Consider the following 15,534-nt stretch of genomic DNA (forward strand, 5'->3'; position numbering starts at 1 on the left):
CGAAAGGACCCAGATGTAGCTGTCTCTTGTGAGACTATGCCGGGGCCTAGCAAACACAGAAGTGGATGCTCACAGTCAGCTAATGGATGGATCACAGGGCTCCCAATGGAGGAGCTAGAGAAAGTACCCAAGGAGCTAAAGGGATCTGCAACCCTATCGGTGGAACATCATTATGAACTAACCAGTACCCCGGAGCTCTTGACTCTAGCTGCATATGTATCAAAAGATGGCCTAGTCGGCCATCACTGAAAATAGAGGCCCATTGGACATGCAAAGTTTATATGCCCCAGTACAGTGGAATGCCAGGGCCAAAAAGGGGGAGTGGGTGGGTAGGGGAGTGGGGGTGAGTAGGTATGGGGGACTTTTTGTATAGCATTTGAAATGTAAATGAGCTAAATACCTAATAAAAAAATGGAAAAAAAAAAGGCCAGGAAAACAATAAAATCATTTGCAAAACAAAACAAAACAAAAAAAGTGGGAGTGGTTGCGATTGGAGGGGGGAGGGTATGGGGGACTTTTGAGATAGCATTTGAAATGTAAATGAAGAAAATATCTAATAAAAATATGAGGAAATAAAAAAAATTCCAGGCTGAGCAAGTTATGGGGAACAAGTCAATAAGCACCACTCCTTCATGGCCCCTCCCTCCATCAGTTCCTTTCCCTAGGTTCCTGCTGTGATTTCTTACCTTGGCTCCCTGTGATGGTGACTAAAAGCCAAATGAATTCTCCTCTCTCTAAGTTGTTTTTGTCATAGTGTTTTTGTTACAGTGACTGAAACCTAAGCAGGACAGAAATGTTGTATGATAATTCTATGCCCAGAGAACAATTCATTTACATAACTTGACAGTGAGAATTGGTCTTATCTGATTTGCCATTTGAAAAACCAGAAGATCACCTGTGCCAGGAAACTCAAGCTGACAAGTAAGTTAGAGCTATTTTATGTCAATAAAATTAGAGTAGAATAAAACAGAATTTTTAACTTCTGAAGAATATAGCTGGCATTCAACTTTTTCCAATTTTTTCTTGACTCTGAAAAGTTATTTTCTTAGAAGGTAAATGGTTAGAATCATGGTTCTGTGGATAAGAAGAACCAATTTCAGCTGGAGAAGGTGCTGGAACTTAAAAGAAATGTTTTGATGTGTACAATCTACAGAAGATATCTTTTAATTCTATCAAGAATAGTTTTGTAACTAAAGGTGCAAATTCGGGTTGTATGGTTCCATCCAGCATTCTATTATAAACTGATTCATAGTTCCTTCTTTCTTTGGTGGAGGCTGTGACAAGTCTTGTCTATGACAGGCCACCTTCAATGTCCAAGCCTCAGCAAAGATATGCTTCTTTATCACTTCTTTGTAGTAAGACTGGAAGTTTGATAACCCAAGTATTATCCACCATAAGGCCACCTTTTCAACCCAAGTATATAAAAGACACACTATCAGAAGAAGATTCATATTGGCTTTACTGAAGGATAGGTGAATACAGGTGAAGCCTGAGGCCCAAATGATGTTTCTTTCTTCCTCTCTGAAGTGATGACAGCTGAGCTCCTCTAGGCTCACTCATGAACTTCTCATCCCAGTCAGAGACTGAAGCTGGAATGTGGAAATCAAATCTTGGATGGGTCCGACATATGCAGGTCCTACTGACTCTGGCTATGGCATAGAGACTGGAACTTCAAAAGCAGGTCCAAGATAGACAGGGAAAGAGAGAAGAAGCAGAAAAATAAGTAAGCAGAGTCCTTCAGTAAGTATCTTCCCAAAGTTGAGAAAATTTTACCCAAAGATGCTCAAGTCCCATCAGCTGCAACAACCCCAGGAATCACTCCAGAGGTGAAAGCATGACTGAGTACTTGTTCTTTACTGGCAATGTTGTGGGAGAGCCTTCCTCTATTCAAATTAAGGATAAAAAGAGAAGTTGCATGGACAAAATGAGTTAACTATCTGACAATGGTTACTGACATAGGGAAACTCTGTTCTTCCTTGCAGTGGTGTTGTGGTTTTGTTTTTATTTGTTTGTTGTAGTGGTAATCCTGATACTTTGAAATCATCTGTCTACTTTTCTGCATAGTCTCTGGTTTTCTTAGTCTCTTGATATCATTAAGTTGATACCCTTTAATATTAAAATACATTTTCTTTCTTTCTTCCTTTCTTCCTTCCTTCCTTCCCTACTCTTCCTTCCTTTCTTCCTTCCTTCCTTCCTTCCTTCCTTCCTTCCTTCCTTCCTTTCTTTCTTTCTTTCTTTCTTCCTTCCTTCCTTCCCAACTCTTTCTTTCTTTCTTTCTTTCTTTCTTTCTGTCTCTCTCTCTTTCTTTCTTTCTTTCTTTCTTTCTTTCTTTCTTTTCTTCATATGTGTGTTGGGGGTGCAGGGTTTTTTCTATAGCCATGGCTTTCCTGTAACTTGCTTAGTAGAGCAAGGTGGCCTCAAACTCACAATCTACCTTCTGCCTCTGCCTCTGCCTCTGCCTCTGCCTCTCTGCCTCTGCCTCTGCCTCTCTGCCTCTGCCTCTCTGCCTCTGCCTCTGCCTCTGCCTCTGCCTCTGCCTCTGCCTCTGCCTCTGCCTCTGCCTCTGCCTCTGCCTCTGCCTCTCTGCCTCTGCCTCTCTGCCTCTGCCTCTCTGCCTCTGCCTCTGCCTCTGTTCACATTTTTGGTTGGGCACAGGTCAAAAACTTCTGAGCAGACTGAACTAGACAGATTGAATTGCTCACTTTGGAAATCAGTTACTGATAGTGTTGGAACTTTATTAGAGGTGTGGAACTACTATATATTTTATAACTGAAGGTAATCAAATTATATAGGAGAAAATCCTATGTTTAAATTCAGTACCCTTTCCTCCCTTTGCTCTGACAGTGTTTGTAAGAACTCTTAACACAAAGCACAGGACTGTTTCATCCATGAATTAATGACACAAAGCAATATACTGGAAGATTTCTTCCCTCATTTATCTTCTTTACCTAAGCTGAATTTGCACGACATCTGATGATCCTTCCACTCTTTTCAATAGGGGACCCAATTATGAATAGAATAAAATAAGATCTTAAGGAAACCCAGAAAAGAAAGGCATATATTGGCCAACATAAAAATCGAGAAGATAGCCTTTGTTTCTACCTGTTTTTCTGACTTGTCCTGCCCCACCCACAGAGACCCCCCACATACTCATATACACAGAAGCACACACACAGACACACACATACACAATACATTCAAGGATATATACACATAATCAGACACAGCAAAAAAACATGCAAAGAGGCATGTACCATATATACATACACATATACACAGAGACATATATGTACACACATATATATATATACATTTGTACGGTCCCATGTACATATATATACATGTATACATAGATACATGTGCACGCAAATATACATGCAGATATGCATGAATATTTACAAACCACACAGACAGATACACATATGTACAGACATGCATACACATAAGCACTGGCATATATCCAAACACATATACTAGACATAAACATAGACAGATAAAAATACAAACACTGACATATATGCAAATATATACACTCATGAATACACACACACACACATACACACACATATAAACACATATCCACCAAAACAAACACACACACACATACACACAGAGTTTCAAACTTTTTCACAGAATCACAGTGAATATTGTGAAGGATCAAAAATATTTTACTTTAAAATTTGTATACTGCCATTCAGATTCACTGAAATGTGCTGCTGTAGAGTTGAGGAGCAGGAGAACGGATCCTTACACTGTAGAATGTCCTACATCACAATCATTTCCCCATGAGATACCAATTGGCCACAGGTGTCATCAGAATTCTTCTTTGGTACCTTCCATCTGTCCAACTGGTCATCTTTCACTCCAATTAGTGAAGAATATATAATGAACTAGTCTATCTTTGTTGTATTTCTTCTTCAATTTCACTTTATTGTCAAAATATCCTGCTAATCTAGGCTAAATGTATGGACATAACAAAAATGAAAGTACTAGATTATCATGCCTAAATGTTGAAAGATGGTCCTCACATGGCATTTAGTGTTCTCTCTATATACCTCCAGTTCCAGCATATGTTTGGACAACTTACTACAACTTCTTTCCACTAAGTTTTATATATTATTTGCAGATAGTTATAAAGTATTAGCTTTTTCAGCCAAACATATATTTTGTAAAAACTGGTGACATAACATTAAAATAATTTCTGATACATCTTTGTGCACTAGGTTTACAATATGTAAACTTACAAAATTCAATGGGGCTTTTCCTTGCAAAAAATAAAATAGGAAAAGTTTACCAAAATTCTTTGACTATAGAAGTACTCTTTAAAAACTGAAAGAAAAACCCAAGCATAAATTTAGTTGTATAAACATTTCTTAGAGAATGCTTTTTCACTAAGAATTATATTGAAAAGTATTCTCTTGGACTGTGACTAAAATTCTAATTATTAACATTCCCTTTTATAGTGATGACAATGAAAAAAATAGGAAAAGTAAGTCATTTTGAGGTAAGATAAAGAGAATGTCTACACTGCGATAAAAATAACATATTTTTGGTTAAAGACTGCATATAGCAAATAGAATTTGTTTTAAACTTGTATTAAGAATATTAAGGCATAGAAAGCCAATTTAAGAATTTGGCATGCAGCTTTATGATCCTTGACCATTTGGACCATGGCATCTACTGAAAAAGGTAATTTTAATTTTGAATACAGTCCTTTATCTTATCAGGGAAGCCCAACATGTTAAAAAAAATGTTGACCTTCCCAGTCACCTACTCCTTTAGAGGACGGTAGTATTCATAGTAAAATTGCTCAAATTCATGTTTTTGAATAAGAAGGAGATATCAATACCTGACTCCAAAAGGAGGAGTACAAGGGGAAATACAAACAGAAGCAATCCCAGGCCCACCACCAGGAGCCTGGAGCAACGCTTGACCAGAGGGTTGAGCCAGATACGGCCGGTCAGGATGGAATAGCTCCATGACAAAGCTTGGTGAGCTTCCTTCACCTTCTCCTCTTCAGCCATCAAAAAGACATTTTCATCTGCTTCTACATCCTCAAACGTATCTGTGTCTTCTCTTTCTAACACAAACCTAGATGGACAGTCAAATAGCATGTCTACTTCATCATCATCCACTTGGGTAGGGAGCAGGCTGGCGCTGGTGTTATACGCTAGTTCAGAGAGGATCAACGGGTCTTCTTTTACTTTATCTTCCTCTTTCCTTGGAGAACCTGCACTCTGAGCTCCCTTCACTGGTGAGCTTGCAACCATGTGCTCAGAAGCATCCACTTTAGACAAGGGGGCACCTGCAAAAAAACATTATTTTATGAATTTTAAACTTCACATTTTTTCACAAAACCCTGCAGTAAAAACAAATGGAATTCAAGGAATATGTAAAACTTTTCTGTAGAATGTAGACATTAAGCAAAATCATATTAGTGTCAGACCTCGTTGGCTATAATAGAATTGTAAGTTCTTAGCTGGAGATATCCTAAAATAAACCACAGTGATCAAAGTTTGCAATTACCTTTAGATCTGTCATAATGGTCAGCAGACCTCCAACTATGGTCAGAGTTTTTTAAAATAATGTGCACATAATTCAGACAGACATTATAAATATGAGTGAAGTTTTGTAGTATTCAACACTATACACAATAGAGTATTTTTAAAGAATACCCTAGTATTGATTTAACTATAGAATCTACTGTCTAAGAATAATCACATTATACTTCCGAAGCATGCATTTCTTTTAAAAATACTTAATTGTTGGTGATAGTATGAAGAAATTAGAAATTTGTAAATTGCAAGAAGGAATGTAATATGCTTAGTCACTAGGAAGAAAATTTTGATGGTTTCTCACAGTTAGATCTAGAATTATTAATCATATGGCCCAGTAATTCCACTCATAAGTACGTTCTCAAAACAAACAAGAAAACTGAAGGAAATATTCTAAAATTTCTTACATACAATTGATCATAGACAAATTCAATACAAATTTTTAAAAAGCAAAACTATCCTAAATGATTTTCAGTGGATGAAAAAATGTGTATGAAGAAAATGTGTTTTACCTATTTAAAAAATATTATCAGACTTAGAAAGGAACAAAGTACCGATCAACAGTGCTACACAGAAGAACATCAGAGCTATATGCTAAGTGAAAGAAGCCAGGCATAAACGGTCACCTAGTGCATGTTTTCATTGAAAAAGCAAATATATGAAAAGCCACAGAAACAGAAGACATTATGGTTGGGAAGTCAGCAGGAACTGTTGGAGAAAAGGAATGGACAGTAACTATAACAGTAACTGCTTGCCAGGTTCAGGATTTCCTTATAGGTAATGAAAATGTTGTGGCCCTAGATAAAAGTATTAGTTGCCTGTGACTGAGTTTGAACTAAATGTCAGTGAATTGTTCTTTGAAATACTTTTTGCTTTATTAAGTGAACTGCATCTCTGTTGAGAAAAAAGAAAGTCATAAATTTTCCCCATTAAAACTGAACGGAGTCTATAGACAGAGATCAAGACTTTTAGGAATGTTTAATGTCTTTTAACGAGAGGACTTCTTCTCTCAAAAGGAGGCCCCCTGGACTCTTTTCCTTGGAAAACAATGAAATTCTCCATTGTATGCGAATGCTTTACTACTTTACTTCTTGCTTTCTTTTCATTTGTGTGGTCACAAAGATGATGGGTGCTCTGTTGTTGTTGTTGTTGTTGTAGTTGTTTCTAAAACTGTTTTCATATCCTCCTTAGGTAGTCTACTTTGCATGTATTCCATTTCCTGTATCCCTCTACTGTATCCAAGCTAAGAGATAGCTTGAGATTGAAGGCAGCAACATGTTTTGATGACAATGTTTTGGTACTCCTGTTGCTCAAAGACCTTTAATCTCCTCATTAACACACTGTGCCTATGGATGGCTTCTGTACATCTGCCTTCAGAATGTATTCAGAATCCCATTCCAGGGCAATGTCTTTGTCTCTTCATTTGAACTACCCAGCTCAGAGTTGGTGTCCTTTTTAAATGTAGATTCTAGCAATAGTATCCTATAACTTTGACTCATTCTTGGCCCACTTAAGGGAGGCTACCAATACAGAAACTGCACATATTCTTTGTAACCATAAGGTAGATCAGGTCACTAAAAATAGACTTTTATGATCTGCAGGGGAAATTATAATTTTTACAACTGTGTCTTGGATACTACACAATGTTCTCTTCACTGCACTCCTAACCTTTCTACTCTTGGTCCCTTATACTCCGGTCCCCACTGCCTGACTGAAATTAGTGTGAACTAAGCTTTGGCACCTGGAAGGTACTATTAGTTTTAAAATCCACTTTTTACTAAAGATCTCTGAAGCCCACCAAAGCTAATGTTGTGATTTTCTTAGGTATATAGCCTACAACTTATAAAAGTTAAAAATTGTCTAGATTTCTGATATTTCAATTTATTCAAGCAGTCCAGGCCAGTGATCCTGTTAACAGAAGTATTCACTTGCCTTTCTCTAAAGAAGGGATTAATTAGGGGTTTGTTTCCTAGCCTCTCTAAATCCAAAGTGCCAGTATATTTTTTAATCTTTTCCATTGAGCTAATTCTACTCACTAAAATCATAGCTTCGTTATGCATAGAGGGACCACTCATCATTTTCCTGGAACAGACCCTCTATGTACTTGTTGTTTTACATCACAATTATAGTGCTCATTCCTCACAATCAATTATATAACTACCTAGTCTGATGCCAGGTCACCTATTACTGTGTCATAGACAACATAGGAACCAAAGCAATAAGTAATTTGCTTTTCATATTACATCTTAAGTCTGAAATAAAGTAATCTTTAACATATTACTGTACAGTGTATGTGGTAGCAGTCATATAAGTGTTTTATATCCATAATAACAGCATATAATCCTCTGAATGAAATTCATGATACATGGGATTAATTTTAAAAGTCTCTTGAATGTCAATGAATTTCCCAATAAAGATATATGCTTTCGATTGGGCATTTCAGAATATCTCAAACCAGACATGCCTCTGAACATCCCCGAAATGTAGCTTGTTTACTCTAAGTTGAACCTATAAAAAAATTACCCCTGTGGTTTCAAACAGCATAAAAAAAATTGAAACTTAGGCAAACACCCTACCCCCCCACACACACACACACATTCACACTTATACAGCAATCTTAGTCTTCCTTGTTTTCATATACACTGTTTCTTAGGAAGGTCGTAGTCTACCAATATCTCATCATTCTTTTTGTTTCCTTCATCTAGCAGAGTGAGCTCTCTTCTTGTGGCCACCACCTACCAACTTTATTACCTCATCTGTGTTCTCACCGGCTCTTCTTACACCTATAATAATAATGTCATCTTTGTGACAAATTTCTAGAACTCATGAGGAGAGCTCATGTAGTCCTTTCCCCTGTTTCTCAATCAATTTTTTCTGGACAATGGCTACTGAAATGGTTGTCACCAAATTCTCCAATCACAACCACATGGCTAAAGCCTCTGTGTGTGTGTGTGTGTGTGTGTGTGTGTGTCTATCCTCTGTCCTCAGCACTTGGCCTCTATGAGCCCAAAGATTTTTACATTTCACATTCCAGGTACCTAGTACTCAGTCTGCTCAAACTCTGCTCTCTGCTCTTTTGTGACCAATGTCTAGATCTCATGCAGTCTTTATCCCATAATTTCTCAGGCACCTCTTTCTGCACACAGCCTAAGTGAAATGACTTTCACCAGGTTCTCCAATGACTATCATTTTCCTGAAGTCGGTGTGTATGTGTGTCTGTCTGTCTGTCTGTCTCTCTCTCTCTCTCTCTCTCTGTATGTGTGTGTGTGTGTGTTCATCCTCTACCCACACCACTCAGCCTCCATGAGTCCTAAGTTCCGTGCATTTCATCAGCTTAGAGATGAAGGGTGGGCTACTAGCTACAGTGGGCTAGGCCCTCCCACATCAATCATTAATCAAGAAAATACCCAACAGAGTTACCTATAGATCATTTTTTAAAAAAACATAATTTATATTTATAGGTATTTTGCTGGAATGTATGCCTGAGGCTCATAGAGATCTAAAAAGTGTCTTGAATCCCCTGAAATTGAAATTATAGATGGTAATGAGTGCTGCTAACAGCTGAACCACGGTCCTCTGGAAGAAGAGGCAGTTCTCTTAACCAGCAAGCCACCTTTCCACTGCTCCTAGGGACCAGTCTTAAGAATATGTAGTCTAAATTGAGCATCTATTCTCCTAAAAGATACTAGCAGTGTCAAGTTTGCATAAAACGAAGAAAATTGTCCCCTTGTCAAATTTACACACTAGCACATCACTAATAAATTATAAACTTTCCTTTTTCTTCCTAAGATGTCATATTAATATCATGATTATAATATGAAATATTTCAACTTTTAAAAATGTCATAGTCTTTAAAAACTCAAACACTTTTAAAGTCAAATCTCTATAAATCCAGTGTCTCTTTAAATGTTCAGCCTTAGTAAATATCTAAAATCTCTCTAGTCTCCAAAGCCTCATAAGTAAGGGCTCGAAGGGAAGAGGGAAGTTAAGTACTTTCATTTCAAAAGGACCAGGGAACAGTTATTATCAAATCAAAACAACAAAAATCTCAACAGTGCAAAGCTCAGTGTCAGATGTCTGTAACTTGTGATCATCTAGTCTCTACAAGGCCTAAGCAGCTCTACTTCTCTGGGTCTGCCACACAGCACAGATGTGTGTCTAATAAGCTCAGGCCTGCTCCACTCCACATCTGCTATTGTCCTTGATGGTCATCTGTGGTAGTATGGAATGATGGCAATGGAAAACTTACTGCCAGTGGTTGGGAGAAAACAGTAATTATAAGAGTAACAAAGAGGATTTCAGGTCAGTGAAATTTTTATGGTGTAATACTGATACATATTTGTACAGATTCATAGTATGTACCAAGTACATCAAGGGTGAACCCTAATATAAAATGTGCTATGAGGCAATCATTTTGTGTCATCTAGAAAAATATGTCACTCTGCCAAAGAATGCACATAGGAAACAACTATAATCCTTTTGGTTTTAGGTAAAACAAAAAGCTGGAGCATTTTCTCTCCTTAGGTCATGGAAACTAGAGCTTAGAGCATAAGGAATGAGTCTGTTACTGACCTACATCACTAGGTATTTTTGTCTCCCAAATACTAAGGGCATGATGACTTCATCATGTCATCATGTGGGGAGCAAACATTCCCATACTTATTTTGTCTGTGTCTTTTAAAAATAACTAAATCATTTCCATAAAATTTATATTATATACCCTAACAAATATACCAAAAACCCAATCACAAAAGAACACACATGGTATGCACTCACTGATAAACAGATATTAGCCCAGAAGCTGGGAATACCCAATATACAATTCACAGACCACATGAAGCTCAAGAAGAAGGAAGACCATAGGTGGATACTTCAGTCCTTCTTAGAAGGGGGAACAAAATACCCATGGGAGGAGTTACAGAGCCAAAGTTCAGAGCAGAGACTGAATGAAAGGCCATTCAGAGACTGCCCCGCCTGGGCATCCATCCCATATACAATCACCAAACCCAGACACTATTTTAGATGCCAACAAGTACTTGCTGACAGGAGCCTGGTATAGCTGTCTCCTTAGGGGCTCTACCAGTGCCTGACAAATATAGAGTTGTACACTCACAGACAACCATTGAACTGAGCACAGGGTCCCCAGTGGGGGAGCTAGAGAAAGAAGCCAAGGAGCTGAAGAGGTTTGTAGCCTCATACAAGGAACAACAACATGAACCCCCAGAGCTCCCAGGGACTAAACCACCAACCAAAGAGTACACATGCAGGGACCCATGACTCTGACTGCATATGTAGCAGAGGATGGCCTTGTCAGTCATCAGTGGGAGGAGAGGCCCTTGGTCCTGTGAAGGCTCTATGCCCCAGTGTAGGAGAATGCCAGGGCCAGGAAGCAGGAGTGGGTGGGTTGATGAGCAGGAGGAGGGGGGATGTGATAGGGGGTTTTCAGAGGGGAAACCAGGAAAAGAGATAACATTTGAAATGTAAAGAAAGAAAATATCTAATTAATTAAAAAAAAGGAATCATGAAGAAATACCTTATTTTTTACATCACTATCCATTATGACCAAAAAAATAAATAAGAAATGTGCTAGTTTATAATGATAATATTTTGATTAGGTGAATTATTATTTCTCTACATTAAAATAAATATTCTCTATATTATTTGTTCAGTTTTGGAAAAAGTCATATTAATATGTATTAATATAGAAACTTGGTATATTTAGAACAATCATTTTTATAAAAAAAATACTTTATGTGGCATTTTCAGCACTCCTAAACATTACTGAGAGCATTGGCACATGAAAATGTTCTATACATTTGAGCTTTTAAAAATAAGATAAACAGAGGGTGCATGGGGGAGCACCCTCATAGAGGCAGGGGGAGGGGGAATGCTATAGGGGGCTTGTTGAGTAGAGACCTGGAAAGAGAATAACATTTGAAAGGTAAATAAAGAAAATATCCAATAAAAAATTTAAAAATGAAAAGAATAAGATAAACATAATACTTGTATATATAAATCATACAAAACAGGAGGGTACAGGAGGATTGTGAGTTGCCAACCAACTTTGTATGACACAGTGAGTTATAGGCTAGCCTAGGCATACAAGCCTTTCTCAAACAAAACAAAACAAAACAAAACAAAACAAAACAAAACAAAACAAAACAATAAATATATTGGTTTTAAAATAAGAACACATCACACTTTACTCATCTCATAATAAAAATACAGTGAATCTCAACTACGATGTCAGTTTTATAAATATTACTCAGCTATGACTAATTCCAGCTATTTTCCAGAATAAATTTTGTTGTAACCAGTTGACAAAAAATCATACACAAACATAAGACCATATATCATTTCAGCAGCGTTGTTGCTAATGATCCAACTTCGGAGGTGCATATGCTACAACAGTATTGTGGCTGTGGCTCTGATTTTAAATTTTTATTTCAATTTCTATTTCGATTTCTCAGACCACAAAATACCATAAAACACAATAGTTATTTGGAAGAGAAATGGGAATAATGTCACCCTAACTGAAGTTATTTAGCAGATTATTTTCATTCGATTTTAATTTTACTCGTGTGCATGTCTATCTCTGTGTGAGCCCTAAGAGACCAGAAGAGGGCCTGATATTTTAATAAAATTTTGCTTGGAAGATTAAAAAAAAAAAAGAAAAAGGAGCTCTGGCTCATTCTCAGAAACAGAGCTGAGCTCAGAAACTCACATAATGGGAGGCAGAGAAGTACTGTGATTCTGCTTACTCAGCATCATCTCTCCCTACTGAACAGTCTGGAGGAATACACAACAGGCTTCCTCTTGTAACTGTTGAAAAAGAAGGTATCTTTATTATTTTATTACTCAGTAGAACTTGGCTTCCCATTTCCCTTCTCACTTACTTGTTTACACTCCGCAGTACCATTCTCTACTTCTCTCCTTCCCATTTTCTCCCTCTTTCTCCACTCTTTATAAAAGAAACTGCATTCCCCATTATCCTCAGCTTCTCTCTGGATCACCAGTGGTAAGAACGTAGCTGGAAGCAATCACACTTAACTAGGCATAGAATGACAGCCCGGGGGAAAAGCACGTACCAGCATTTCGAGGTATGACCTTGGAGCCGTGTTTCAGCAGACGGACAAACACATTACTGCTGCAGTGGTTCATCATGTGCAAATGGAGGCTTCGTTGAGTCCTGATCTTCACCAAGCATTTTGCCATATTTGAGATATATTATCTCATATAATGAGATCTTCCTAAGGGTCTCTTGGCAGTAGTGTCCCTGTACATATGCAACCAGCAACAACAGCTTTGACCTTTTGCTCACTGTCCATTCTGTTTCAAAGGACCAAGGCAGGACACACTGTGAATGAATCAAATGTCAGGTTCTTAATGTAGCCAACAAAAATAACTCATGATGAACAGACATTGGGCAACGAGGAGGGAGGGGATACTATTTATAAATTCTCACCCCTCCTCTGATGAACAATAAATTTTTACACGTAGTCCTCACTTAGTTTTTCTAGATCAGTGATCTCTGACAAATATTAAAAAGGATTAAAAAGAAAATATCCTAATTCTACAATGGAAGAAACAGCTTATTTTTATTTCTTTTCAGACATGTTTAATAGGTCTTTATTATGTTCTAGAGCAGATTTGCCCAATTAAAAATAATGTAAGCCACAATCTTTTTAAATGAAAAAATATTTAAGCAGTAAATCACAATTATTTTTCATAAGATCTTTTATTTGAAAATATAATATCTTGGCTCTGATAGTATGGCTTCAACATGCAGTGGTTTGTTAAGCAGTTTACATTTTTCAGTGATAATGATGTGTGTTGCAAGTGTATAGAAAGTTTCGATTGGGACGAGCAACACTGCTGATGGTAATGAGCAGTCACTTGGGGCAAGCATGCTGGACTGGACTGTTCTCACCAAAGCGATTTGCATGCTTCATCTCTATTCCCATCACGATGCCAACTCTTCAATTAATTTACAAGGAAAGGATATGGAGAAAATTGACCTAGACAAATTCATAAAATTAATAAGTGGTAATCCATGCTGAAACTTGGAATTCAAATAATATCACTTGACTAAAATATAAACGTCCATACTGACAGCTGTTCGTAGCTTGAATTACAAGCTGTAATGTTTTAAATGCAGGAGTCAAGTATCACATTATTCTCTTTACACTTTGAGACCCTTGCACTTGTGCATCTGACAGAAACATGCCCGCTAAGGTTACAAACATTCTCATTTTTGAGTACACAGTATATAACTAAAAATTTTAGCTGACTAATAATAATACATAAAACACTTTTATTTGTATGGTTTTGTTGGTATTTTTTATTGCCACCAATTTCAGAAGAAAATCCTGTGCACTATGTCATTTTGCATGATTACATTTTTTGGCTTCTAATGACTACATTACTGACGAACAAAGACTTTATAATGGCAGTGGATTGTCCTTTTCTCAGGAGACAAAGGGTTATGTTTAAAACCGTCATTTCTAACTCTGCATTGTTATATTTCTTTGTGAGACTAAAATTAGCACAATTTACAGAAAGAAGTTTAGCAAAACGTATGGAGTTTTACAAGTCTGGCATTCCTTAATGCTAAAACCCACTTTTAGACATTTATTTTGAGTGAATATTAAGAAATGTTGACAAAAAGGTTCATCAAGCTATCATTTATTACATCAATAAAAGCATCAATCTAAATTTCCAATGAGAATATTACTCAATATATGTAATAATTAATAATTCATAGACATTAAAATTTGTTTATAGGAACTTAATGATGTAAGAAAATGCCTGCAATAGACAACTAAATGAAGAAAAATATGTTTATATAATCATAAAAGATCAACCATGTAGTCCAAGATAAAAGAAGAGACAGCATCAGTCCTGAAAGAGTAGACCACAGCACGCTATAGTTTGAGGGAGGCAGAGGTGGTCACTCCTGCAGACATTACAGGGATCCTATCTCACTGCACAGGTTGGTAGTTCCAGCCACAGCACAATATGCCTATAGGGTGAGATAGTTTTCAAATTCAAGCCTTGAACCAAAATGTTTCAAATTTCAAACCCAAAACTGTCATACTATAAATGCATAAATCTTCCATCATTTTCAACTCCCCTTTAGATATAATTCCAAGTAAAATCTCCACAAACAAAATAGACATAAATCAAAAATATAGGCCGTAGAACAGTGGTGTAAGTCCTCCCTCATTTATCACCAACAATAGTTCTTATAGATATAATTTTTTAAAAATTACACACCATAAATGATTTCATCTAAAATGTTTTATAATAAAATTTAATTTTAAAATAAAATAGCTAATTAAAAATTTTAGGAAATATTTTTTAAAATTAAAAATCAAGTTTGAAAACCAATTTTTATGAATTTCTGGGTTTTAGTATAAAATATGAAGAATTTCAAAGGATTGGTAAGGATTCATTTAAACAGTCAGATCTCAGTAATGAGAAATTATCACTTTGACCTCTTTTGGGAAGACTTGATTAACCAAAAACTGCCTCCATACGTATTTTAAGTTGAGACTAAAATTCTGCTAATAGTGAGACCTTACTTGATAGTTTTTTCAAAACTCTTGAAAATAGGTCTGGGTCTCAGCAAATCTTAAGCCAGCTGTTCCTTATGTCCAAATAAGACGCATAAGCTGTAATCAGTCAAGTTGTCTCTATTCACTTGGATTTTGTGTGCTTACTTCCTCTTCTGTGGTGATAAAAATAGCCATCCTATGTAGTAAGCCAAAGAATTCTGAACTATTTTTGGTCCAGACTACCATCTGATTCTAGAATCATAAAGCTAATTAAGATCTACAAAAGTAGCTTTGCTGTAATGTTGACTTATAATGTAGATCATCCTACATTATTCCTATTTGTTTCTCATCCTATTAGAACAACCTGTGTCCTGTTGAATCATATGAAAGAAGCAGACTTTCCAAAAACAAAACAGAAGAAA

General features: G+C 36.7%; 1 protein-coding gene across 3 annotated transcripts; it reads right to left on the reverse strand.

The window, feature by feature from the left end:
- Positions 1-1,441: 1,441 nt before the first annotated feature.
- Positions 1,442-12,945, reverse strand: 2310002L09Rik (RIKEN cDNA 2310002L09 gene). 3 transcript variants are annotated; one of them, XR_390343.2, is made up of 3 exons: positions 12,644-12,945; positions 3,673-5,305; positions 1,442-1,669 (listed from the first exon to the last, which is right to left on the reverse strand). XR_390343.2 is itself a non-coding variant. In NM_027104.3 (3 exons), the coding sequence occupies exons 1-3, from the start codon at positions 12,768-12,770 to the stop codon at positions 1,650-1,652; spliced, it is 603 nt and encodes a 200-aa protein (NP_081380.2). In that variant the 5' UTR covers positions 12,771-12,917; the 3' UTR covers positions 1,442-1,649. The 3 variants fall into 3 exon arrangements, 2 of the variants coding, with proteins under 2 accessions (NP_081380.2, NP_082257.1); NM_027104.3 differs by having other exon boundaries at positions 4,850-5,305; positions 12,644-12,917; NM_027981.1 differs by lacking the exon at positions 1,442-1,669 and having other exon boundaries at positions 3,650-5,305; positions 12,644-12,917.
- Between the last annotated feature and the right edge of the window lie 2,589 nt (positions 12,946-15,534).

The sequence above is a fragment of the Mus musculus genome, chromosome 4 (assembly GCF_000001635.26).
Source record: "Mus musculus strain C57BL/6J chromosome 4, GRCm38.p6 C57BL/6J".
In the NCBI taxonomy this organism is placed as follows: Eukaryota; Metazoa; Chordata; class Mammalia; order Rodentia; family Muridae; genus Mus; species Mus musculus.

Excerpts from the sequence above, each read along its gene's own strand:
- 2310002L09Rik (NM_027981.1), bottom strand. The coding sequence starts at position 12,770 with ATGGCAAAATGCTTGGTGAAGATCAGGACTCAACGAAGCCTCCATTTG. Across the intron at positions 5,306-12,643 it reads GGTCATACCTCGAAATGCTG|GTGCCCCCTTGTCTAAAGTG; the intron begins GTACGTGCTTTT and ends GTTTTTTTGCAG.